The 26,213-nt window shown below is 44.3% G+C and overlaps 1 protein-coding gene and 1 long non-coding RNA gene across 2 annotated transcripts in view; one reads left to right on the top strand and one right to left on the bottom strand.

Annotated features, from left to right (window-relative positions):
- The window catches only part of LOC133218815 (uncharacterized), a 65,431-nt gene that overhangs the window by 11,043 nt on the left and 28,175 nt on the right, over positions 1–26,213 (bottom strand). The gene's annotated exons all lie outside the window — the stretch shown is intronic.
- Positions 6,062–24,968, top strand: MAB21L3 (mab-21 like 3). Its single transcript, XM_061365603.1, has 6 exons — positions 6,062–7,273; positions 11,225–11,365; positions 15,981–16,272; positions 19,103–19,284; positions 20,043–20,237; positions 23,038–24,968. The coding sequence occupies exons 1-6, from the start codon at positions 7,226–7,228 to the stop codon at positions 23,269–23,271; spliced, it is 1,092 nt and encodes a 363-aa protein (XP_061221587.1). The 5' UTR covers positions 6,062–7,225; the 3' UTR covers positions 23,272–24,968.

The following is a 26,213-nucleotide window of genomic DNA, read 5'->3' as shown; positions in this document are numbered from 1 at the left end:
CCCCAGTTTGTTGCTTTCTTGAACCCTTGAGCCCCACTCCTACCTATAAACTGGAACCAGTGTGAATTTGCCAGATCACATCATGTTCAACTAGTGTTTATAATGATGATGCTGGGCAGAGTTAAAGTTGGCATGAAAATGTCATAGAGGAACTGAAAACTCCTAGGAAATTATTATTAATGGTTTGATCCTTGCATGGTGCATGGGGAGGGTGAGCTTTCGGGTTGGCATGGCTTTCAGGAACAGTATACATTGAGCAGGAGAGAGCAGCTTGCACAGTGGCCTCTTCTCAGGGCTATTGGGTTGTTTGAATTTAGGGTCCATTATCTTCTCTAAACTCTGAATTTCAGCTGTGGCTGTTTGGTCTTTGCCAGCGTTTGGCTGCTAGAGAGCAGTGAATGGAGCAGAAATTCACTCAGATGAGATTGTTGTTGTTTTTCCTCATAGCAGGAATTGGATTGAATGATCTCCTATGAATGCTGTTCCACTTCCTCTTCCCTTCTGACCCAAACTCAGCATGGTGGCAAAGCAGTCCCTCCCTGTCCTACAACATAGCTTTATTCATCTTGTTTCCCTATCTAAATATACATACATGCATCTGCCTGGCCCTCCCCTCCCTCTATGAAAAACCAAGGAGCAAATATATGAAGTCCTAGAATAGTTCGTGTTGGAAAAGACCTTAAGATCATCCAGTTCCAACCCCCTGCCATGGGCAGGGACACCTCACACTAAACCATGTCACCCAAGGCTCTGTCCACCCTGGCCTTGAACACTGCCAGGGATGGAGCATTCACCACTTCTTTGGGTAATCTGTTCCAGTGCTTTACCACCCTCACTGTAAAGAACTCCTTCCTTATATCTAACCTGAACTTCCCCTGTTTCAGTTTGAACCCATCACCCCTTGTCCTATTGCTGCTGCTACTTCGTGCCCTAGCCTGGCCAAGCACCTTGTTCTGCATCAGTGCTTTTATTCCAGGACTGTGTCTCTGTCCCCATTCCTACTTCCAGTGCCCTGAATCTGTATGTAGCTAGTTCTGGCCCTGAATAGCTACCCTGTGTCCTGTCACTGCCTGGAGCAGATGCAGCACAAATGATTGGCCCTCTCCCTGCAGCAATTTGGATTTGACTGCACAAAACAGCCAATAAAGTGGATAGGGAGCTGGGGAGCTGATTACAGGAATTAGCTGAAAGCTGTATAGTTTTATAGTCCAAGATAGAGGGGGAAGTGTTCACTTGAAGAATGCCATTACATTCCTCATTTCTCCTGCTGCCTGCTCTTGATGATGACAAGTATTTAGAAGTTACTAACTAAAAGAATAGCATACACATTTCTCAGACACAGACTGAGGGCTGTTAGCTCGTTTTCCAGTGACTGAAGGTGGAGTGGGTAGCAATGAAGGTCATGATCTCATCTGTCTAGAAATTCTCTCAAAAGACTTTACTGAAGCCTCTGTTGAAATCCTCTCTCACAAGGCTGGTTCTCACTAGTTTGCTGAATCTCTTGATCTGCTTTGTGGTACATATATCATGCTTCTAATAAAGAGTGTCTCTCTTATCATTCTGCTGGTGCTTTCATTCTCATCTGTATAGTATTTGCTCTCTCATAGCAATTGTTTCCCTCAGGGGCTCTTGCACTATAGAGTCAATGATTCTTCCCTCCTTTCTTCCCACCCAAAGCATGCAGTTGTTTGGCCCTTTCTTCCCCTGTGCTTTGCTTGAGACACTTCTGACAAAACCTTCCTTTACCCTCACTGCTTCTGCAGCTTCTCCTTTCCATCCTCTCCTCCATGCCATGTCAGCCTTGGAACATAACACCTTATGTTGCCATAGCCTAGGCATCACCTATTAGTTGTAGGTTTTATATCTATTACTGGTATGTGTGAGATGACCCACGCTGAGACGTTTGATCAGGCAGCTTTTACAGTCGATTGGCCATACCACTAACCAAGATCATAAAACACCACAGCTGCTTTAATGTGGTTCAAACTCTTGCAGAATGTGCTTGTCCAGCCCTTTTCAATCTGTTTTTTTGTTATTTAAAATCTCACTTTCCTCCCACACCAATCTCTTTTCCAACATTCAGAAGTAGCTCCCAAGGACCTGGCTCTTTGGGTCTGGAGACCCTTCTCAACTGTTTGCTGAAGCTGACCCATTTGTTCTGCAATAGTTATTTTCATCAAGAGAAAGCAATAGATCTTACGGGTATGTAACTGTCACTGGCCTGTGAGACACGTAGACCTAGTTTCTAGTTCTGGCTCCAATGAACACGTATTTTACTAGTAATGTACTAATGTATGTATTTTACTAGTCACTGAATGAGGCCCACAGACAGGGATGCCAGGCTGAGTCTTCTGTCCCCCAAGTTTGTGTTTGAGTGACTATTCCCACTTAGTAGTGGTGACTTATTCAATTTGCTTCAAACTGCCATAAACTCAAGTAAGTTCTCAATTGGGTCAATTTGGACATAGCAGCAAAGTGTAAAAATAATACAAGCTAACACTGTGCTCTGGAGGGTAACCACATTAATACCAGCTCCTGGAGATGCTGCAGTCCAGCCTGATTCAGCCCCTCACACACACTGAGCTTCTTGCTTTGGCTCTAGTAAATCTTGACTGTGGTCTGTCTGTCTGTTTGTCCCAGACTTATTGTGCTTCTAGATTCAAAGTCCTTTTCTTGACAGCTAAAAATAATCAGTCTACCAAGAGCCAGGCAAACCTATGCTAGGATCAAGAACTGAGGCCGCTTTTTCTCACCTGCCAAGACTTCCAGTGCTAAATGTTTTTCCAGTTGCACTGTGCTCTGCCAGACACCATGTTTTCTCCAGATGCTGCTCTTTCAGCCATGTGTTTAAATCAGTGCAAGCCTCTTGGTATTGAGTGCTTCCTTTTAGGCATTCAGGCCATTTACCTAGGCATATAGATGGTGGGACATCCTGACTTAAACAATAGATCAGTACTTGTAGTTTAGTGATGGATAAAACAGTGATAGAGGAAAAAATATCCTTTGCAGATGCTTGGAAGTGGTCTAGTGGAATGCACTGAACTTGCACTATTTCAGTGAACTTCCAGAGGACAATACATGCATTTAGAACTCAAAATGCTAGTTTTTCTGCCCAATGTCTCAGTCATCTTTCCTGGGAGCCTCAGAGCCGATGCAGCCAGGGCTCCTAGCTTCCTGCACCCCTGCCACTATCTGAGCTGACCGTAATGAACTTGGGATTTTCCAGGCTCTCTAAAAGCTCACCGTGCTGGGTGCCAGTGATCTTGTCAATACTAGAAGCCCTGCTGCATGATTTATATTTGCTGCACAGTGGCTTGCTTCTTAAAAGTTGCACAATTTGGCTGGACTTCTGTGAATTTGCTAAGTTGAGGCTGGTCAGTGGTGACTAGCAGCATCATAATGTCAGAACTTCCTGTATCCTAAGGTAGTGATCCTTTGGGAATGCTACACTGCAGCCTGAAACCACTCAGGTTGTAAATGATTTGGGGTTTCAAACTCTTCCCGGGTTAAGAGAACTCATTCCAAGAAAAAACTCTCTGCCTTTCCCTGACATATCCTGACTGGCCACGAATGGAAAAAAGATCTCAGGCTTGATAAACCCCACTGGACCTGATCCAGTGCTGTGCTTTGTATGGAAATGATAGAAACCTTTAACTTACTTGATATGAAGTGCAGGCCCAAGGCTAATGTGAGAACGTGTGGCAGTGAGAACAAGCAGCATAGGCATGTGGAGCATTTTTGAGCCTGCCAAGTATTGATTGGGAAGGGGTGGGAATGAGTGGAGAAGCATTTCAAGTTGGCATCCATATGTGATTCTGATGCTGTCACAGTGAATTAGTAGCACTTTTTTCTCCCTGTAGTCCATCCCAAGCATCCCCTTTGCCCATATCTACTTGTTTAAAAGACAAAGCAAAACCCCAAATAAATCCACAGAACTTGTTCCCCGAAAAAGCCTGTTGTGCTACTATCATCTGAATGGAGACCCTCAACACCACTGAATTATCACTGCTAAAGACTGTCACAGAGTAAATGTTATAGGGGATCCAAGCTACAATTACTCATTTTGTACAGTCACTTAATCCACTAATGGGGAGAAATGGGGCAACAGTTTAAGAAGGCAAGAGAACTGTCAGAGGTTATTAAGCCTACTGGGATGATTTGTTTTGGTAATCTCTCTTGACCCAAGTACACGCTTCAGTTAATGCAACAGACTTAATGCCTCTGGTAATTAGAGCAAGAAGTGATGGGTTATCATTAGCAACTGTGAATTAGGGATTATATTTCATCTGGAAGGCAGCATCTTCAACAGGACCTATTTTTTTTGCCACTGCAGATCATCTGTGAGTCGCAAGTGGTACATTGGGCTGACTCATTTGTGTGATTTAGTGGAGGTTTTTCATACATGCTTACTGTTCCGTATGAGCAGTTCTTCTAAACAGTTGCCAAACAGAAAAAGGCAAAATATTGGAATTTCTCATCCAGTGAATACAACTGCTGTTATTCACATGATGGAGGTGATGTTTTTATTGTACAGTTCGCAGTTCAGATTGGTTTTGATTGTAGTTTTATAATATATCTGTCAGATCTATGAAACTGAAGAGTGAGGAAAGGAAAGGCAGGCAAGCACGTAAAGCATAAGTAATCTCCAGCTTCAGAAGATACAAGATCAAATCTAATACCATTCAAGGTATTAGAACACAGAATAGAACATATTATCACAGAACAGTTTTATGTGGGTTTCACAGATCCATACTCAGACTCAGTTGTGGATATTGCCAAAGGCACAAATGAAGATGATATAGATTCAATATTTTTGTAGATATTAGGAAATCCCCAAATCCTCTTAGAAGAATATTGGCAGGAAATGAAGACATGGGTACAAAGGAAATTAGCCACAAACTGAATTCCATTACAAGGTGCTGTGAGGTGGGAAATAAAGCAAATCAAGGAGGGGTTGTGTGCAACATAGCTGAATCATTTCAGATGAACTTATGGAGATCAGCAGGCAGAGAACTGTGGCTTTAAGAAGACCCAAGATATTGAAGTGTGTCTTGAAAATGCTTAAGAACAGCTGGATAAGTCAATGGGTGATCATCAGGAAGAATGTGGGGGACTGCCTGTGGTCAGCCAGCTATGTAAGTAATGCTGGTAACCTCCTGGGGAACACCAGAGAGGGAAGGAAGGTTGCAGTGTCCTGAGCAAGAACTACCTGAGGGTGATCCCCCCTCTCAGAAATATGCCCAGACTGCAATGGGGGCTTAAGCTTCCTCAAAAATCAAGGGAAAAGAAGGGGGCTCTGAGGTGTCAGGTAGCCATTCCCAGTGCAGACCTCACCTGCAGTGCTGTGTTAAGCGCAAGGGCCCCCGGTATAAGAAGGTCTTGGACCTATTGGAGCAAGTCCAGGGAGAGGCCACAAAGATGCTCTGAAGGCTGGAGCAGCTCTGCTCTGAAGACAGGCTGAGAGAGCTGGGCTGGTTCATCCTGGAGAAGAGAAAGTTCCAGGGAGACCTTAGAGCAGCTTCAGTGCCTAAAGGGGCTACAAGAAATCTGGAGAGGGGCTTTGGACAAGGGCCTTCAGGTGCAGGCCAAGGGGAATGGCTTTGACCTGACAGAGGGGAGACTGAGATGAGCTCTTAGGCAGAAGCTCTTCCCTGTGAGGGTGCTGAGGCTCTGGCACAGTGTCTCAGCAGTCCCTGCCTGTGGCAGGGAGTTGGAACTAGATGGTTCTAAGCTATAAGGTCCCTTCCACTAGACCAGGTTGCTCAAAACCCCTTCCAACCTGGCCTTGAAAAACTGCCAGGGATGGCAAGTTCTTCCTAACATATTGTTTCACTCACTTTCAGAACCTGCCTTTTGTCTGGCTTCCTTCCTGACTCACATATGCTGCTAGCCCCTCAAGTGAAAAATAGTCAGTAAGTAAGAGCTGAGCAAGCATAAGGTATGATTCCCTAAATATCGAGTGCCTCATTTTTTTCAGTGCCCAGGTCTTATGGGAGCTGGTTTGGGAAGTAAATGCCTACACATCTTCGTGAAGGAGTCCTCAAGTCCCTTAGAAAAAAGATGAAGGCAGATGCCTGGGATACACAGAGAAAGGTTTGGTTTGTAGATCCTGAGGAATCAGATACCCTGCAGGTATTGGTACTCCATTAACATACTCAATATTTGACTGTTCATAAGGAACATCATGAAGGATAACTAGCAACAACAGCACCTGCTCTGAGGTAGCACCCAGTGCCTACCAAAGTGCTGCCTTTTGCCACCATCTGTAGAGGTAATAAATCAGTCAAGGGATGTCAAAGTTCAGTTTCCAGGAGGAAATAATGATTTTATTCACAAGTGGAGTGTGTCTTCCTTAATAAGGGACACTTAGCTGCATGGGATCTCATCTCTATACTCTGTTGCTCCCTTCCATGTGCTGATGTACCCTTTTTTCTAATAGCCACCATCCCTCGCTGGATCAATGGAGCCTGATCAATTGTTTTTCCCTCTGAATTATCCATATGGGTTTGTTAGCTGAGCTGCTGGCAGAAAACGAGACACGGCTGTTTACTGTAAAGAAAGCGAAGCAAACTACGGGAGAGGACAGGCTGCGGGATATTTACTGTCAATACAGGCAGAGAGAGAGAAGAGATATAAGTAGAGGGGAGCAGAGGGGAACAGAGGCTGCAGATTGCAACCCAAATAAATGGTCTGAGTGTAAAAATACCCGTGCAGTTTCAGACAGAAATTGTGGATGGATTGAAGTCAATGAGGGGTAGCTGAGAGTGCTTAACAAATGGTTTAGCGAAGGGCTAGTGAGGCAAGGAAGTACTTGTGGCACAGAGAATAATGCTGCTGTACATGAGTGTACTGAGTCTGCAGTGCAATCTGAAAGGCGCTTCCAGATCTGCCTTGAGACAGAGCAGTAGGTGGGATATTTCTGTGTGTGCCTGCATGCAAGACCCACCATTTGAAAGTAATAAGAAGAATAATGATTGAACATAGAAAATAATAATTAGAGCTAGTTTTCCAAAGCAGCTGGCTGTCACCATTGTAACTCAAACTGCAATAAAAATACTTCCTTGCCTTCTCTCTCCTCTTCGTCCACAGAGGAGTTAGGCGACCTGAGCTTCGCAGGGCAAGAAGGCTCTGAGCAGCTTGCTCTGAGTGCCCTTCTGCTTCCAGAGGCAGGTGAATGAGTGAAGAGTGATTTCACACTTTTGAGAGCAGTGAAGACCATCTTGCCATGAAACCATTCACAGATGAAGATGTAGAAATCTACATCCAGAGCAAGGTAAGGCTTTATCTGTCCAGATTTTCTGTCTCCCACACTAGGTGTTGATTCTGAAGGGTGCCAAACTTGACAGTTAGTTGCTCGCCTGCTGTCTTCATTTTTGAGGCAAGATTGGGTGAAGTTTCATGAGAGCTGCATTTCTAATGAGATTTCTAGGTTTCTGTTGCAGCATGTTATCAGGGATTTCAGCCGGTTGCCTGATTCTTCAAGGTGCTTGTCCTCTTCTTCAGTTGTCCTGAATAGCTGCTCCTGATCTGGAATCCCAGATGTGAGACTAGTTGTAATTAGCAGCATTTAATCTAAGAAAAGGTCCTTGCCTCTCTTCCTGTCCAGTGGGCTTGGCTTGACAGAAGGAAAACTGAAACTACACCAGGGGTTGCCTCTAAGAAAGATGCATGTAAGAACTAGAGAGAGACAGACAGTGTTAGAATTCACTCATCAGTCTGTCACCTCAGCTAAGGATACTTCTCTGTAGTCCATAATTAAAATAACATGTCTCATTAGCACATGCAGGCTGGAACCACATTTTCTATTCTATGATCTATTCCAGCACTCAGTTTTTTTTTCCATTATGAAGTAAAGTCAAATGGAATAAAATCATCAATGGAACAATCTGTTTAATGCAAGTAACTCAAAGTGAGCCATAACAGGCGTGTTTCATCACAGTACTTTAGCTAGATCGTATTTTATATTCTGCCTTCCTCAACAAAATGCAAGATGCCAAAGTGAAAACTAATTTCTAAAGGGAAAACTGTAAGGCTTTATTTTCTGCACAGGAGGAAATATTCTGGTTCCATGAAGGGGCTTGTAAGAAAGGCTTATTTTCTCTGTGGAAATGTTTTGGTGACAAGTAGGTATAATTCTGTGAGAACTTTCATTTTCAGCCATGTTGTGCACCAGCAAATCATTCCATCAGAATCTGTTCAGTGAGCTATTATAGTGAACACTTCTCTGAAGGTTTATGAAGCAGAGCCACAAAGAAGGGAACAGAGGGAAGCCATGCACAGAAAGATGCTCATATGACAGCCATAAGTACAGGGAACAGAAGCAGTGTGTAGTTAAGTGAGGCTCAGAGTTGCCAATGTTTTAGGTTTTACTGCGAGTCTGTTTTTTAGCAGCCCTCCAGCTCTGATGGATTCAGAGTTTGTGCCTGCTTCTGAGTCTTCTGTCCAAGTGAGGCTGCCTAACCTTCAGGTAGCCCCATTCAGCTTGGCAAATGCTGCCTGGTTTTGAAAACAGGTCAAATTGATGCAATGAATCTGTGATATCAAAGATGTCTTCCTTAAGTCACTCAACAAAGGGAAAACTTGATGGAAAGTGCATATGGAGTGGATGTGACTGTGTAAATAAGAACAAACCCAAATGTTCTTAACAGTCCTCAGTATATCCCAGTCCTGTTTCCTTCCTCCATAATAAACCCTTAAATGACCTTGTTGTTCTGGTTTTGTGCATTTGGTTTGGCCTGGTAAAGGGAATCGTAGAAAGAGCCAGTAGGTATAGAAATGGCAGTCCCACAAAGAGCTTATTCTGTGTCTTCCACCAACATGTCTGTGCTGGTGCTAAAGACGTTTCAGATAAATTCTTTGGCTCTTCGGAAGCTGCATTCACTCAGTCATATTCTGTCTTCTTTTATGCCTTCCCTTCTGTAGGAAGGTTTTATCTTCCAACAGCATGATTAGAGAGCTAATTATGGGTAGCAACAGTTAGCACCATCTGTCACATGCCCCTTGTTCTTATATCCCTGCCCCAGTGATGAGGAGTACATGCAGAAAGAGGTGCTCAGTGGCACTTCCTTAATAGGTTTTTGAGAGTATATAATCTCTTAAAGATTTAATGGCAACTGCTGTAGCCTGTAGGTGATGATGGCAAACTAAATGGGACCAAGACTCTAGAAATGGCAGAGAGCCCCTCAGAGAGAATATAACATGAGCAATGCATACAGAGGCACTCTTAAATCTCCATTTGAGCTGACCCACAGTGATTGTTTACTTTCAACAGAAAAAGTCTACTTTTTGTACCTAAAACCTGCTAGAGGTGGACAACTTTCCCTATCACTCATACTGTTTTCTCGTTAGAGAAACCATTATGTGTCTTGCTGAGCAAGTCAAGCTTATTGGACTGCTTTAAGCAGTTACATTAACTTAGTTAACTGGAGGGGGAAGTATTCAAACTCTGTTCATCTTCAAGTTCAGTGTTAGTCAATTGTTATTCATTTGCTAATTGATCTTATGCAAGCAATAATCCTTTGTATGGTTTTTATTGTGAAGAAGTGAACCTGTCACCTCCCAGGGCTTGGGGAAACGGTTCAGCATGCTTGAGTTTTCTGTCTGACAGGTCAACTTTTGACAGAAAGGTGTCCAAAAGGACTTCTAATGAAGTGCTTGTCAACGGTATTTTCTAAAGGGAATTGTGTCGTTTAGATGCTGAAGAATTTAAGCTAGCAGGACACAGGAGTTATGGAATAGGATCACAGAGTGGGTTAGAAGGGGCATTAAAGCTCATCCAGTTCCCTGCCCATGGTAAAGAGGTTGGACACCTTCCACTAGAGCAGGTTGCTCCAAGCCCCTGTGTCCAACCTGGCCTTGAACACTGCCAGGGATGGGGCAGCCACAGCTTCTCCGGGCACCCTGTGCCAGCAGCCCACCACATTGTAAGATATTTCTTCCATATGTTTTTGCTTCCTTTTGCTTTGGTTTTTGATAATAACAAAAGACTGTAGTAATTATGTTTGACTGCGTCAGTTATGCTTGATCATTCACTTTAGCCAAGCTGTTAATGCTCTAATACTCTTGTTCCCTACCTGCAAACAGCCCGATTGGGGTTTTAATTCTAGCTTCAGGTGGAGTTTCATTTTCTGATCTAGGTTTTTAAAACCTCCCATTTGTTTCTGAAATTCATTTTCTTGCCTGAACAGAATGAGATTTAGTAGAATATGGTGAGGAAAGAGAAAAAACCCAACAAAACAAAAAACAAACAAGAAGAAATTAAAGCAAAAATTGAAACCGAATGAGATAGAGCATTAAGATGCAAAAAAAGACAGTAAACAGTCTTCCTATTTCACTCCACAGAGGTAGTTATGGATGGATAAGTAATGATGAGTATGCTAATGAAATTTATCAATAGTGAAATCTCCTTTTCACTTTGGCAAATGTATAAGGATCTTTGGGAAACATATAAATGTCCTTTACTAACATGGTTCCTTCCTGTTCCTCCTGTTGAATATCCTTATTTGGATTTTGACCGTGCCTTTATGCACTTTTTATTTCTCAGGTGTATGTGAAGGTTTAGATTCATCTCAACACCTAGTGAACAGTGAGACCAGCTTTGGAAAGATACTTGCTCACTATCTAGGAGCAGACTTTCCTTTGAATTTCAGATATGAAGACAGTGTGAATACTTTTAACATATAATGTAGGCATCTATTCTATGATCTAAATGCTGCCACGTACATACACCCACAACCTGACTAATGCACTCAGTATCTCTGATTCTTGAAGTCTTGTTAGCTCTTGGAATGGAACATATCCTGGATATAAGAATGGCTAGTATATGCAGGGGAATACTTTACCTGCATCAAGTAGATAAAGAATGAGACGGTAGCTGGTTGATAGTGAATTTTTATGGAATGAATACAAAGAGTCATTACATGAATTTTCATGTAATGAACTCTTTCTCTTCCATCCAGTGGCATTGGCATGGAAATATCAATTAACTCTCGCAGTCCTATGCATTGGCGCTCGCGTGTTTACCAGCTGATGTTTATCAGCTAATGCTTACCAACTCTGTCTCATGGCAAGTTGGTTGTTAACACACCAGTAACAATAAGTTTTATTCCTAGTGCAGCACAGGCACAAATGTTTCAGGATGCATTAAGTTGCTTGTCTCTGTTTCCAACTGGAGACAGGGACTGCAGTTACCTATAATACCAAGTGTCTTTCTTGGAACTGGCAGGTAGAACGGCGACATTATCTGGTTTCCAAAGCAGTGGAGGAGGTGCAGAAAATTATCCAGCAACTGACCGCAGAAATCAGCTATAAGGCCACACGTTTCCAGGCTATCTCCAACTCTGGCATTCACAATGAGAATATTAAGGTATGAATAAGAGCTCTGATGTGTTCTTTGGCAGCTTGTGGGTATCAGTAAGTGATTTCTCCATTGGGTAAGTGTTTGTATAGACAGTTACCTCGTCCAAAATGCCACTATTGGTGCACATTGATGGTTCTCTGTGAGGTTCTAGTGACTTGACTTGGTTATAGGCACTTACTCGTGGACATCTTACAACTAGAGGAGGATCAGAGAGGGATGGGTGAATCAGGCAGAGCCTCTTTTTACAGATGCTGCTTTTACAAAGAATGTCTATTGCCAAAGCTGTCAATCTGCAAACAGGAGCCAAAGCTCTTTGGGAGATGGAAAGAAAAACCTGCACATCAGTAGCAGTAGAAGAAAAACCACTCATGTATGTCTTCCTGAGCTATGAGTCACATTTTTCACAGGTGGAAAACCTGTCAACCACTAAAAAAAAGAGAGAGAAAAAAATCCTTCTTCCGCTGTGAACATTAGAAAGCTCCTTCAGAGAAATATGGGTTTCCTTAGTCATGGATTGAAAAGTTCTTTCTTACTGGAAAGAAATATGCTGGTTAGTGGGAGAAGTTAAATGCCTCCCTGTTTTAGCCCATCAAATACCAAAATGATAATGTCCTGTTCTAGCTGTGACAGGAGAAGGCTGGTTATTTCTTGTGACTACTTAATGCAAGTGCAAGGATCTTAAGGTCCTTTCCAACCCTAACTATTCTGTGATATAAGAAACAATCACAGCAATGGCAACTTCAGATGCAAATGACCGTTTTCATCTGAACCAGTTTGCATAGTCTTGCTCTGTCAACCCTTATACTAAAATGTAGCTTGTTATGCATCAAAGCACAGCAAATATATAAAAGCATGAGGCAACTTTTGCAGCTCTCTGGGATTAAAAGGGAAGAGCTCTGTGTGTATGAAGCTGCTGGAAGGGTATGGAGATAGAGGCAGGATATAATCATCTAGTCTGAAATGTTGCTCTGGGGACAAACACATTCAGGTTTGTATCTTTTCTGGAACTTAATGTATCCCAGGGCATGTGGTCCTGCCAATAGGAATGACCACAGTGACATAAAATAATGCCACATCCTGGTTCATGTGTTCTTTAGTGCCACAGTTTGCCATCCTCTTCTTATACTTGAACAAACCTGCTTAGCTAAAGAGGTCTAACAGGGCAAACAAAAACAAGGGGACCATTACTGAGCAGTAATGTGGTATTATGGCAGGCTGACCTGAACAACCTCCCTTAAAAGAAACCCTCAAAATGTATCAAAAAGCATCAGATTTGTTATTCAGCTGAACTCAGTGCTATAAATCTGTGGAAGTCACACTAGGAGGGCCCGGGAAATGGTCTAGTTGCTATGGGAGCAGCAAAGAATGGGTTAATGACGAAGTGGGGCTTGGGCTGCTCTGCTTCCACAAAATAGGATCTTTAATATTGTTGCTAATGTAACCTAGCAGGGGCTTGCTTCAAGGGAAAGCCAATGTATTAACTTTTCTCTATTTAATTTTGCAAGTCTTTTTTTCTGTCAAATTTACAGTGACTTTTCAGAATGTTCTGCTTCTGGTTAAAAAAAATTAAGTTAACATGGTGAAGGGTCCAGATTTGTTGAGAAGCTACAAACTTCCTTCGAATATGCGGGGCTGTGTGAGGAATAGATTGAAAAGTGGTTATAGTCAACATTTTTCTGTAATTTGGGAGACAAAAAGTCAAAATCTTTAATACAAAGAACTTGAAATAAAATTAAAATATAATCTTTTTAAAACTTTAAAGTGTTTGTTTTAGTTGTGAACCATCGTTTTTGCAGCTGCCAACTTTGCAGGGCTGATGCAAAAGCTGTGGAGGCTTCAGTGGGCTGGAATGAGCAGGTTATTGTCCTGAGTAATTACTAGTACAACACTGCCCAAAGGCATTGCCAAGTGTTTAACTCTCTAATCATGGTGGGGGTGAGGGGGAGCGGATTTTCCTTTAACAAATAGGCTCGAAGGAAGCTTGCAGCTTTTCTCTGTGAATGGATGACCTGGCACATGCTTTCTCTCTGTTCTTCTTGTTTTCCTTTCTGCGTCTCTCAGGACCAGCCAGCTCTACTGGCCAAGTGGTCAGCTCTGCTTCGGGGGAAGCGCCCATTCCACCCATCCATCCAGGTACAAAAGCTTCCTGGTGCCTGCAGGTCCCTGTGACTGCTTCCTCCTCACCCACCCTCTTCTTCACCCACCTAACTGATCCTCCCATGGCTATTTCATCCTCTCCACGAGAGACTGGCTTTCTTGCTCTTGCTTTATTTCTGACCTAATAATTCTGCCTTCCTGGGATATCCTGGCCAGGACTGCAAGAATGGGGCTGTATTTCATTTGCCCAGCATACTGCAGGCAGGTTTTTGATACAGCAGAATTGGTCCTAAGTTTCACACCCCAGAATGTGAGGCTTTTGTTCAAGCCTGTGACTTGCTGGGGCCCGTGGTTTGCACATGGCATGCAAGACCATCATAGGTGTGAGACTGGGATTTGTTCACACCAAGAGGGCACCGGCTGCCCAGCCTTGTGATTTCTGGCGTTTCCTGGTAAGCCCCATGTGGAGGAGCCTTGTGACTCACAGAACACCTGCAACTCTTCCCTTTAAAATCTGTTGGGTGCCAGTGCATACAAGGCAGCGTGTTGGTGTGAGAAGGAATAGTGCAGTGAGATGAGCATCAGGTGTATGACAGACACTCTATTTTTCCCTTATGGAGCCTAGCACTTTGTTCCTGAGCTGCTCACATGGATTTCTCAGCCCCACCAAACCTACTTGTGCATGTCAGCCTGGTCCACAGTGTCATTCTCCCGGTACCATCCTGCCTTTAGGTGGTTCACGCTTGACAAAAGAAGGGCTTTCTCGTGTTTCCTTTGCCGTTTCTGTGCTTCTTGCTGGCCATCTTTTGTATGTTCAATCCACTGCTAAGGAGCAAAGAAAACCAGCTACTCCCTGTGGGCAAGGGAGCCAGGAGGTGAGCATGATAATATGGAAGCACCTAACACCATGGTCCTCAATCAAGGCAGAACTAGAGAGGGTAGCTGGGGTGAGCCAAGAGCACAGATTGTCAAGCAGATCTGTGCTGATAAGGCAGGTCAGAGGTCAGATCAGGCCAGGAGCACTCATCGGAGTCAGGATCAAGGCCAGTGGTGGTAACCAGGGTCAGATGCAGTCTATTGACCAACAGGCAAATCCAGAGCAGCCAAGTAGGTCTGAGGCTTCAGACCTACCTTCCCTTCAAGCTGGGAAGGCAGCTGCAGGTACGACAACAACTTGGCCAGGCTATGACAGGCATAGCTGTCACACAGCTGGAGACCAGCACTCCTATGACATAGCCTGGGGCTGAGCTGAAATGAGGGTCCCAGGCTCAGGGGCAGAAGGTGTGAGTAGAAGTCTCAGAAATGCTACTTAGGGTCACTAAAACCCGTTAGTGCCCTCAAGTAATGGCACTGGTACCTCTGTGGTAATATTTTAACTCAACTGAGCCACCAGAATGCTTTGGTTTATTACAGAAGAGTGACAAAGTGTTTGTTCACCTCTGGTGTACCCACCTCGCAGCAACAACTGTCACTTCGCATCCTGCTTATGCAGCAGCTTCACTTTATTAATGTCAGTGTAAGTTACGCTTGGTAGCAAGTGGAGGTGAAAAGCTTCAGAGTCAACACGGTAAAAATCTGAAGGAGTTTGGACACCCTCTCTGGAGCCACAGTTGTCAGACGGCTCCAAACTAGTGTTTGGAGATGCTTGGCTGAGTCCTGGGTCAGTGTGAGGGTTCATGGTGTTTGTGTCGCCTTATTCACTCTTTGCAAATACTGCTTCAGCACTGTTTTCACTGGGAAATGGTGATTCCCAAAGTGAGGTCAGTCAACTGGCTTGCAAACAAGCCTATCTGAGGGTTTTCCTTTGGTTACCATTTCCTTTCTTTCACTGTTTGTGTCTGCCACTCACCAGGAGATTGTTTCATACTGTAGCTGGCTGAGACCTGCGTTTATTTCTGAGTGCCATTGCCTGCATAGGCTCAGGTGTGTCACTTGCTTCACATCTCTGTCTCTTAAAGGACAGCCATACATAGGGAAACACTTCTAAAATGAATGGTCCATATGCTTATTTTCTGATGCCTGTAGTGGACTTTGAAAGAGATCAGAAAGTGCACTTCTTGCCATAGTTATTGTTGCTGTTGAGATCTAGGTTTTTCTCTAGTAACAGTTCTGAGGCAGTAATTTGCACTATTTCGTTTCCCTTTACTGCATCTCCAAAAATGCTCTCTGATGATTCCCTTGGAAGCTGCTAGTTATTACACCTCATGCAACTGCAAACTAGGAATAACAAGGAATGGGGGAAACCATGGCAGGTGTGGTGACAAATCAATGCACTCTCATCTTTTATGGGCCATAGCTGTCACATCAGACCCCTAAGACAATTTCATTACAGTCTGTGTACCTCCAAATAACCCTCAGACAGGCACAGAACAGGTCCTGGCTATATTCAACTGCTCCCATCATACCATGGCTTTTCCATCTCTCCAAAGCCCCAGTTTTACCTATTACTTCCTTAAGCCTCTTTCCTCTTCAGGCTTATGGATTTGCCCTTGTCTCCTCTCTCAATGTCTCTGCACTCTCCTAGGTCTTAGCACCCAGCCAGTTCCTCATCACAGTTCCTCTGCGTGGCCTGACTGGGTACAGGGAATGCCAGGTACGGCACTGGCGTTATTACACCGTGCATGGAGCCAAGCTCCTCTCCTCCGTGCGGGACCCTGAGGAACTGCATCAATGGCTGGAGGTGGAGCAGTTCTCCAAAAGCCTTCAGCAGTGGCATGAAAAGGATGTGAACATCGAAGGTGATCTGGTTCCAGCCAAAGTCCTTATCGTCTTCCGGGAGCTGGTGGAGAAGTCGATTACCTCCTGTAACCTCTCCAGTGAGTTTAGTGGGGACAGGTATGAAGGGAACTAGATGTCTTCTGCACTTGATAGAGGGAAACAATCACACCCACAGTGTTTGTTTGGCTCACATGATCAGAAGCCAAGAAACATTAAACCCTTGCAAAATAAGGGAGCAGTGATGTATATATAGACCCACACTGAAGATAGAATTAAGCGACTCTTGGACTCTTTGTACCCAAGTTGTTGCTCCTTTCGTAGGAATGTGGGTATGGTCTCCAGCAACATCACCCTCACAGTTCAATCACGATGCAGCCCAGATTTTCAGAACATGAAGGAATTTGTTTGGGAGAAATCTTTTTCTACTAGAGCACTTCCAATATATTTAGACTATCAAGAAAGCTAGTATAGGAAAACTGGATATAGGGAAGACGCATAAGTCTGAGGAGAAAGTGTCTGAAGATGTGCATAGGGCAGACAGTGCTCTGGGGAAACCTTAACTGTCCATAGCCTTTCAGCATAGGGTGGTGGAAACTAAGCAGAAGGATTTCTACTTAAGCAAAATCTATTGAACAAGCGCTATTTTCCTTAGTGTCCAAGTTAATCCAGTCCTGTTCAGGAGAACGGGACTCGGGAAGTTTGCTTTCAGTAGTGGTGCTGATCCCTCTGTGAGCAATCTTGTTTATTTTGTATGTGTATATCGAGCAATCTTGTGCCTGTTTATTTCCTCCGGCTATTTACAGTGGAAGTGTTGATAACTGCATAATGCAATCAGCAGTGCATGCAGCATGCCTTCATTGCTGCAACATCTGTAGCTGATGCTGCCTGAACAGTGATCCTCATGCTTAATTCTTAACACCCTAGAGGCATGTTATAGACTTCAGCTAATGACCATTTGACTTGGTCCAAACCAAATAGTCTATGTCCATCTTTTTGCATTAAGATACTGTGACATGATCAAATCCAGACTGTGGTGCCTCTGCTCACAGCACATTTCCAGGATGACTTCACCCATCAGCAGCCTAATATGGATCTTCTGTATTCCAGAGAAATAGGAGCCATTACCACTAATCTGATTGAACTCTGAATTTTAGTCGTGGAAGAAAACAAGTTCGAGTCAATCTCAGCTTAGGTCACTGCATTCTTCCAGGGAATGCTTGTTCTTATAGAAATAGAAAGGTGGATGGGAATGAAACGTCACAATTGAGGCTCAGAGGGAAGACCAGGTGGAATGGGCTTGCATCTGAGGCTCTACTTGTGTGAAAGTCATTGTGTTGAAGTGAAAACCTGACATTGTGTTCAGCAGCAGTACACCAAGTTGTGGAGCCAGAAGAGTTACTTCCAAGGGACCCAGTGAGTGATGTCTGGGCTGATGATTCTGATGCCTCTTTTTGTAAGGCCACCTGAAAGGAGATGGGCTAAGATGAAGTCAGGAGAAGTCATTACCATTTTCATTTGTTTCTGTGAAAAATGTATTTCCTCCATCGCATAGTACAGGAAAAGATAAAGAAAAGATTCCCCTGATTTCATTGTTTCCCTGTTTTTAAGTCTTTGAGCACCAGCAGAACCAGTTTTTGAGGTGTGTCACTTTTCATCAGTGGAAAAACAGGCAACACAATTGAAATGGTTTTGGAAATGCTGTGAACATATTTACATGCTGACACAGTGGTTGCTGTAATCCCTTTAAGCTGCTAGGGGTGTTTTGGTGCCAGGCTTGGCTCAGTGGGGAAATAATATGCAGGTTTTACTGTCGGTAATGAAGTTCTGGTTGGGATGGACTCCACTGCTGAGAAGGTAATTTACCCTGTGCTGTCTGGGTGAGATGCTAAATTGCTATTGGGAGTAGGCAGGTATCTCCTCTGTGAGGGCAGAAAGGTTGCCATCCCAAATGGTTATCACTGTCCCTTCAAGTCTGTTGTGTATGCTTCTTCTCCTTAGCCCATGCCAGTCAAAATGAGGTGGGTTAACATGCTGCTATTTAAACTGGTTATAGTAAATGTGCTCTGACTTTTACTTCAGCGGGTTAGAGCACGATCACACAACTGGCTCAGATGGCAAAGCTGAAGGAACAGTGACCCTGCCAGAGTGACAGGGAAAGCTGGGGACAGAAACTTCTCCCATGAACTCAGCTGGACCAAGAGGAGACATCTCACTAAGAAATCCATTAGTTGCAGCATTCATTCCTTTCTGCTCTTTTAGAGCATGTTCCTGGAGATGAGCCACTTTCACCAAGGAAACTTCTTTCCTCCGTACCACCATGGAACAAACTCTTTTTGACACTCAGCAGTCCCAGTGAGGCAAGCAGCCCTTTTTTGATGACTGCTCAGCACAATGGGCCATAAATTCTGGCAAATTCTTGGCTTTTAGGCAAGTGCATCTCCAGAAACAAAACTTACAGATAGCCCAAAAACCATTCTGAATGACCAGCAAGGGTAAGTCATTGGGACTGATTACAGATTGTCTGAGGGAATAAGGACATCTTTAGATATGAAGTGTTCATCTGGTCTCCTCTAATCTGCAGTAATCTCCTTGTACCATACCATTAGATATGTTAGGTTGCACCAGTTGTTTATCTGTATCTTTAAGAAGCTGGTTCTAGGATTTAAGAGGACCCTCAGCAGAAAATAAAGTATGGTTTTACTGAGTGTAAAGCTGAGAACTTTGTCATTCCTTCATCTTCTTGTTCTTGTTCCCCAGGGTAGATGGGTAGATTTAGGTAATAAGTTTTTCCTTGTGTTCTGCTTATGGCATTGGAGAGAAAGTGCTCAAACAGACCAATAGAACTGCAAGGCCCTAGACAGCCTTTTGCTTGGCTTGTAGAAAAGGATCTTTTAATCTTTAGTATCTTTTCTTGCTGTTCCTTCACAGGTAAAGTGACAATGCTGGAGAGCTTCAGCTCAGGGGTCCGAGTGGCTGTGGAGACCTCAGAATCCCAGGTTGAGGTGGAGCTGGTCCCTGCTGTGGAGATTCCAACTTGCTGGCCTGAGAAAGCCCGGTGGCCTCGTTGCCTTAAGCGTTGGCCTTCCCAGGAAAAAGTGCAGTGCATCAAGGTGAGCAGTGTAAAAAGCACCATTAGCTCTGTGCCAGAATATACCTCACAAGTGTGTGACGGTGCTTTCCCAAATGAAGGACTGCATGGTGATGGTGGGCAACAGCATGGTTGGAAGGTGTATTCTCTAGAGAAGTGACATTGCAAAGTATTCTGTCAGGGACTTTTCCCCCTGTTAGAGTGGTGAATTCTATGGGAACAAAACTGGGTTAACTGATGGGTCTCTCGTACACAGCTCTGCCTGCATAGCTCAGGGCTGACATTCATCATTCTTGCTGCTCTGCTCTGTCTCATGTAAACCTTCTGCAAATGAGCTGCTATCTCGCAGTTTTCCCTCCAGCCTAATCCCATCTTTCCCTACAGTGTTCATGGCTGGATTCTGGCACTCCAGCTCAGCCCTATTGCCATGTTCATGCAGTTCCCATTTTACCTTCTAGTCCTGCTCCCTTCTCATGCATGTCCTGCTGTTCCACGGCGAAGTGCCAGCAGAGCTGTGCCTCTGCTTTAGTGGCCTCGCTAGTACTGTACCTGGTGGTTCTAGAGCTGGATCTCCTCAGAGCAACTGATATCACACAAGGAAAGAAAACACATTGCATGTTTGTTCGACTAAGAATTAGGGTGGGAGCTTGACTCGTGTTTGCTAAACCTGTCTTAGAATAAGCTTTGAGAGATGTCACACATCCTTTTCATAACATCCCTCTGCACTGCTCAGAGAAGTTTGCTTCTGATCTAGTACCACGCTTCCCCTTTTATCCACAGTCATTTGGTTTTGACCTTTTGGCCCGCTCCAATTACCACTGGCAGCTGTGCTTCTCCCGTGCTGAGCGTATGCTCATGGAAGGACTTGATGAAGATGGTGGTTGTCGCATGAAGTGCTTCAGGGTCATGAGGCAGATGAAGGAAGATGTCTGGTGTGCTGGAAATAAGCCTGTCATCACAGCTTATCACCTGCAGGTAGGCATCACCGTGATACCAAGATACAGTCTTAGTATCTGTTGCAGTGGCTTCCATCCAGTAATGTCAAAATATCATATCCTAAATCACTGTAGTGTCTATGTAACTTCTAAGGTAACTGTCAAAACTGCAGTATCATTTCATTGCTTTACAGTGGCAAGATGTTCAGTAAACATAAGTTTCAAACTTCAACAGGAAACTCAAGTCTGTAGGAACATTGTGACTGCGGCAACATAAATAATATTAGAGTTGAGGCCCCTGCTCTGTTTTGACTTCACATAGGCATTGTAACTTTGTCTTTAAGTGCATGGTTACCTCCTGCTTCTTGACTATCCCAGCCATCCATGCCTGTCCATCTGCCTGGAGGAAAATTGTGCATTTGTCTTTGTGGGTATGCAGCAAACAGAACTCTCTTAGGTGAGCATTATTTCATGAATGAGGTGCAAGCTACAATTCTGGTGCTGTTTCACCTGGGGTAGGAAAGGAAGAAAGAGGTAAAGGGGTGGTAGCATCCTCCCCACACGTACTTCAGGGTTCAAGGTGGCTTCAAACAACATTTGTAAAGAAGAGATAGAAGGCTCTGCTATGGCTGTGTCTCCACATCTGACAGCTGCAGACACTGATGGACCACAGGCAGCATTATTTCTCAGACAGCAAAGCAGTCTTGTTTTCTGGGCCTCCATCCTCCTGGAGCTGCCAGGGAGAGGCTGTTCTCCTACCTTAAAGCCTCAAGCCAACAGGATTCCACATTACTGATACGCCACTAAGATTTCTCCTAAAGTAAAGTTTGCAACCATCAGATGCTATTGCAGTCATGGGACTAATGTAAGTCAAGACGGACTCAAAAAAGGAGTTGGCAAGGCTGGTTATAGCTTAGCAGAGCATGAAACTTCTTGGTGCTTGTAAGAACAACCTGGTGGGAAAGCTGTCACAGATAAAAGGAGGAAGTGGAAAACCATTTAAACATTAGTAACAATTTCTTTCTCTGGCTGAGGGAGAAAAGGTGCAGGAAGTGCTGTTGTATGGACTCTTAATCAAAATAAAAAAGCTCTTTAGAAGCTCTTCAGTTCTTTACTGTAACTGCACTTCAGGCTTTTACTGCAAAGGATTGGTTTTCCAGACAAAAGAAATGCTTCAACATCACTTATATTAATAAATAAATAAAACCAAGAGAGAAACAGTCAGTAGGTAAACCAGCAGTTGAGCAGAGGCTGTTAGCTTTCTTCACACTATCAGGTTTCTCCTGTCAGAGGTATCCACCAATCATGACCAAACAAGGCTCCATACAAAACAATCCCTCTACGGCAGAGGAAATCCTTGCCCCAGAAGCTGCAAAAGCCTTAGCGGACCGAATAAGCACACTCATTATGCTCACCTCCATAGGAATGAAGTTCAATGCTTGGAAGTTTGAAAAGACCTAGGTGCCTTTTGAAAGACAACTCTGTGCCTCCAGTAGACAGCCAGCACTTAGGGATGGTTCAGTACATGATGGGGATAGATTTGGCATCTGATTGGAAAATCAGTACTATTTTCCTTGCCTCCAGAAACTTAATTGTAACTACTGTCCATGGATCATGCTGGAGTAGTTTTAGTGTGACAAAAGGCTCTGCAAGTCTCCAAGGAATAACTTTCACAGAGTTCCAGCTCAAATGCCTATGTCTTTTGTTCCCTGGCAGCATTTAAAAAGAGTCTTTGTGGTTATTGCAGCTGTGAACACAAAATTGTTCACACTGGATAAGGTGTCTGAAAAGAAATCTTTCAGCAATACAACTATTTCAAGGCCTGTTGGAGGAAAAAACCAAACCCAGGCAATCCAGAAGAGTGTGGGTTATTTTGAACAGATTCTATCTCTGAAGAAACAGAGAAACAGTTGAAGGGTGTAGTTTGGCCACATCTTATAATGTCTATGGGTCTCTTGAGGTCATTGAATCTGCCAAATTAAATTGGGATTCAAAGGACAGTGAGGAACTTAGCCGAGTTATTGAACCCACTTTATACTTTACAGACTGATTTGGTGTTGACCAAGGCAGTTAGTATGACTGTTTTGGCACAGTAAGTACCTTGAGAAAATTCTTCTCAGTCAGGAGAGTCTGAAAAATGCAATGTGGGCAGTGTAAAAATAATACTCTAAGAGCAATCATCATATGCATTTTGTTATTTGAACTGTGGATTTCTCAAATGTAAAATTACACATCATAAACTTGAAGGAATAGAGCATAGCACTTGCTGCAAGTATCATAGGTCAGAAAAAATGAGGCTGCACTTGACCAGAAAGCATGCTCTGCACCTGCTGTAGTTGATTGGAGTCTCAGTGTGTTTGGGATGCAGATCTGTGCACATCTTCAGCACAAATAGGGCTGAAGCTGATAAATAATTATGTTAATCTGGTTGTTTTTCTCTCCCTCCTTGCACTGACTGGCTTTTACATTGGTATAATGGGCTATTTTCTACAGCCTAGCAGGCCTGGCATTTATACAGAGGTTACTGCTGGAAGATGGCAAATAGGCTAAGATTATTTTAGGAAGACTATTTTCCTCGGGCTCCTGGCCCAGTCAATGGAGAAGGGCTCCTCTGGGAGAGATCCTAACCAGGCACATCAGAGCTGCTTTGCCTGATTCCCAGAGGAGGCTTTAGCTGTGATCCCTGTGTCGCAGAAATGTTAACAGGGGAAGATAGCAATGTGAGTCTCTCTGATTTCCAAGGCTGTCAGCCATTTACTAGCACTAAAAGTGCCTTAGTAAGCTGTGTGAGCCCTCGACAGAACCTCTAACACCTCTTCTCTCCCATCTGCTTCTTGCAGACAGTGCTATTCTGGACGTGTGAAAAATACCCACGCACCAAGGATTGGCGCTGCTTCCCTGAAGCCTTTCTGAGGCTGGTACAGAAGCTGCACAAGTGTGTAAGCCAGCACTTCCTCAAGCATTACTTTCTCAAGAACACCAATCTGCTCAAATATGCCAACACCAGTGACCTGGATGTGGTGGCTAGCAGGCTCTCAGTCTTCTTGGAGAGCCCTGTTTTTTGCCTGGACTAAGGCTGGAAAAGGTCTCCTTGCTCCAGCTGTGAGCCGATCCCCCACCTTCTCTCCCAACCTGTGGCTGTTCTTCATGTCCTTCCAGTAGATGCTGCAGCTGGCTTTGTAAGGCAGTTGGCACATGCAGCGTGAAAGAGAAGTGTCAAGTTGGCAGCAGTGGGTGGTGAAAACCGAAGGGAGGTATCATTTGATGCCCAGCTGATCTAATTTGCTTTCGGTAGTGACAGTCTGTCTGGAAGCCACAGCCAGTGAAGCCCAACTTTCTGTGTCAGCCAGAGCAGGCTACTGCCTTGTTCTGTGTCTCTTAAGTCTTGTGGCACCTAAGCAGAAAGATGGTGCAAGAACTCTAGCTCTGCTGCCTACCGGCTGTGTAACCTAGCGCATTGCTGCCTGCCCCTTTCTCACAAGGACAGTGGGTTTAGTTCCCTGCTTACCTCACAGGCCAGCTCTGCAGAAGAGCAGAGGAACATTTCTGAAGTGTACTGAAGGTGGAAGCTTTCTCCAAGGCCTTTGTCTCCAGTTCCATGGGATCCTGCTCCAGTATGAAGATAACCGTGCTGCTAGTGTTGAATAGCTTAAGGGAGGCAAGAAGAGGAACAGCGTTTTTTTTTGCCTCCTCCTAGTTTTTCTCTCCTCCACTTCCACTTGTCTTCCAGTTGCTTCAAAGATGTTCTCTTCATGTTTGCCTTTGCCAGCTGTTTTAGTGCCACACAACCAGGGGGCTTTGCCAGAGCAGATTTCACTCCCACCCCTGGCTCCATCCATTAGGCTGGAAGAAGAGAGGTCTTTCCTTAGTTGTTAGCACCCATGTTATTTGGGGTGGCGTACAGAAGGAGGATGTTTTTCACAGGCTGTTCACTCCAACCCCCTCGTGCTTTTAATATTCTGGATGTTTAAAAGAAAATCATTTTTAGTGTTTCAAAAGAAGAGAGTTCTAGGATGAGATAAAGGATGTTGGGTTTAACGCTATTAAACCACTAAAACTAAACCAAATTGGGCTTTTCTTTCTTACACCAGCACAGGAAAGTAAGTCATAATCTCCTTTGCCCAAGGGGGGTGCAGAGAGAGCGTTTACAGCCCATGCTCCAGCGAGCTGCTGCAGTGGATGGGCTTTAAGTTGACCATCCACGGTAGAGCGTCTCCCCCTTGTGTCAAATCGTGGTCTCGCCATGCATTTTTAGCACAGCCTCTGCTTTCTGGATTGATTTTGTACGCGGGAGTGTCTTCACAAGTCCATGGGAATCCATGGGACCTGATGGGATTCACCCCAGAACTGAAGGAGATGTTACAGCAGGATCCCTCTCGATCATCCACCAAAGGTCTTAGGAATATAGGGAGATCCCTGCTGAATGGAAGCTAGGCAGTGTTATCTACAATCAGTGTGTGAGGGAAGAACGCAGGGAACTGCAGAGCTGTTAGTGTAATCTCAATTCCTGGAAAAATTGTGGAAAACACTATGCTGGGTATTACTGAAGTGCCTTTAAAGAGCAATGCAATCATCAGTCAGCATGGGTTCCCAAAGGTAAAGTCCTGTTTAACCGATTGGATATCCTACAATAAGGTCACCTGCCTAGTGGGTGAGGGGAAGGAAGGTAGTGGATGGAGTTTTCCTGGATTTTAGTAAGGCTTTTGATGCTGTCCCTCACAGCATCCTTCTGGACAAAGTTGCCCAGCTGTGGGATGAGCTGGTTCATGGTGTGCTGGGTGAAGAAATGGCTGAAAGGCAGAGCTCAAATGTCTGTACTGAATAGAGCTACATGTGTCTAGTTCACGCGCCACGGTCTCTCTTCTGATTGGTGATCGCCTGCTGTCACACACCACGGTCTCTCTTCTGACTGGTGATAGCCCGCTGTCAAGCGCCACGGTCTCTCTTCTGACTGGTGATCGTCCGCTGTCACACGCCACGGTCTCTCATCTGATTGGTGATGGCAAGCTGTCCACAGGGTTGCTTACATTGCTCAAGCAAGATGTACTTCTGGAAAGTCCCCGGGGCACTTCTGCAAGAGTTGTTTACTGTTCTCAGCTAAAGGCGTTCAAGAAAGGTCAAGAGCCAGGGCTAGGCCCTGGCCTTTTCCCTTACACCCTAAAGACTGGGTTGCTCACTCCAAGGAGTGCAGGTCTTCCTCTGTCATGCAACCATCCTTCCACATCTAGTGACCAGTGATATTCCTCAGGGCTCAGTTCTAGGGCCAGTGCTGTTCAATGCATTCATCAATGATGTGCATTCAAGAGTTGAATGCACCATTAGCAAGTTTGTTGATGATACCAAACTTGGAGGAGGTGCTGTTGACCCTCTTGAGCGACAAGAGGCCTTGCAGAGGCATCTAGATAGATTGGAGCATTGGAAAATGATTAATAAAGTTAATTAAAGTTCATTTAATGGGACAAAATTTAACAAATCCAAATGCCAGATCCTGCAGCTGGGACGGAATAGCACTGGGCAGAAGTGCAAACTGGGAGAGGGGTGGCTGAAAGGCATGTCCTGTGAGGAGAACACGAGGCAAAGCTGCACCAGGGGAGGTTTAGACTTCACATTAGGAAGTATGAAGAGACAACCCATGAGGGTGGTCAGGCACTGAACAGGCTTCCTGGAGAGGTGGTTGATGCCCCAAGCCTGTCAGCCTTTAAAAGTTACTTGGACAATGCTCTCAATAACATGCTTTAAATTGGTCAGCCCTGAACTGGTGAGGCAGCTTGACTAGCTGATCACTGTAGGTCCCTTCCAACTGGAATAGTCTAGTCAATTCTATTTGCTTCCTCATCCCAACTGTATGGTTGTTCTTCTACCGGTCTCCTTTATCCGATCCCAGCGTGCAGACCTAACCCTACCATGAAACCAGCACCCTCTTTGCTCAGAACCTGGGCATGCTCTCCAAGTCATCTTTCTATGTGGATAACCACATTGTGTGGAACTGTTTTGAACTGGTAACTCCATTTGCTAA

Source organism: Neopsephotus bourkii, unplaced genomic scaffold (assembly GCF_033783945.1).
Source record: "Neopsephotus bourkii isolate Nb327-2 ecotype Australia unplaced genomic scaffold, CSIRO-AGI_Nbou_v1 NB_1287, whole genome shotgun sequence".
NCBI classification, from domain to species: Eukaryota; Metazoa; Chordata; class Aves; order Psittaciformes; family Psittacidae; genus Neopsephotus; species Neopsephotus bourkii.
Note: the sequence above shows the minus strand (reverse complement) of the source record. Positions and strands in the feature narration are given on the sequence as shown.

Coding starts and splice junctions, on each gene's coding strand:
- MAB21L3 (XM_061365603.1), top strand. CDS start 7,226: ATGAAACCATTCACAGATGAAGATGTAGAAATCTACATCCAGAGCAAG. Junction 11,366..15,980: donor TTCACAATGAGAATATTAAG/GTATGAATAAGA, acceptor GCACTCTCCTAG/GTCTTAGCACCCAGCCAGTT. Junction 19,285..20,042: donor AAAAAGTGCAGTGCATCAAG/GTGAGCAGTGTA, acceptor TTTTATCCACAG/TCATTTGGTTTTGACCTTTT.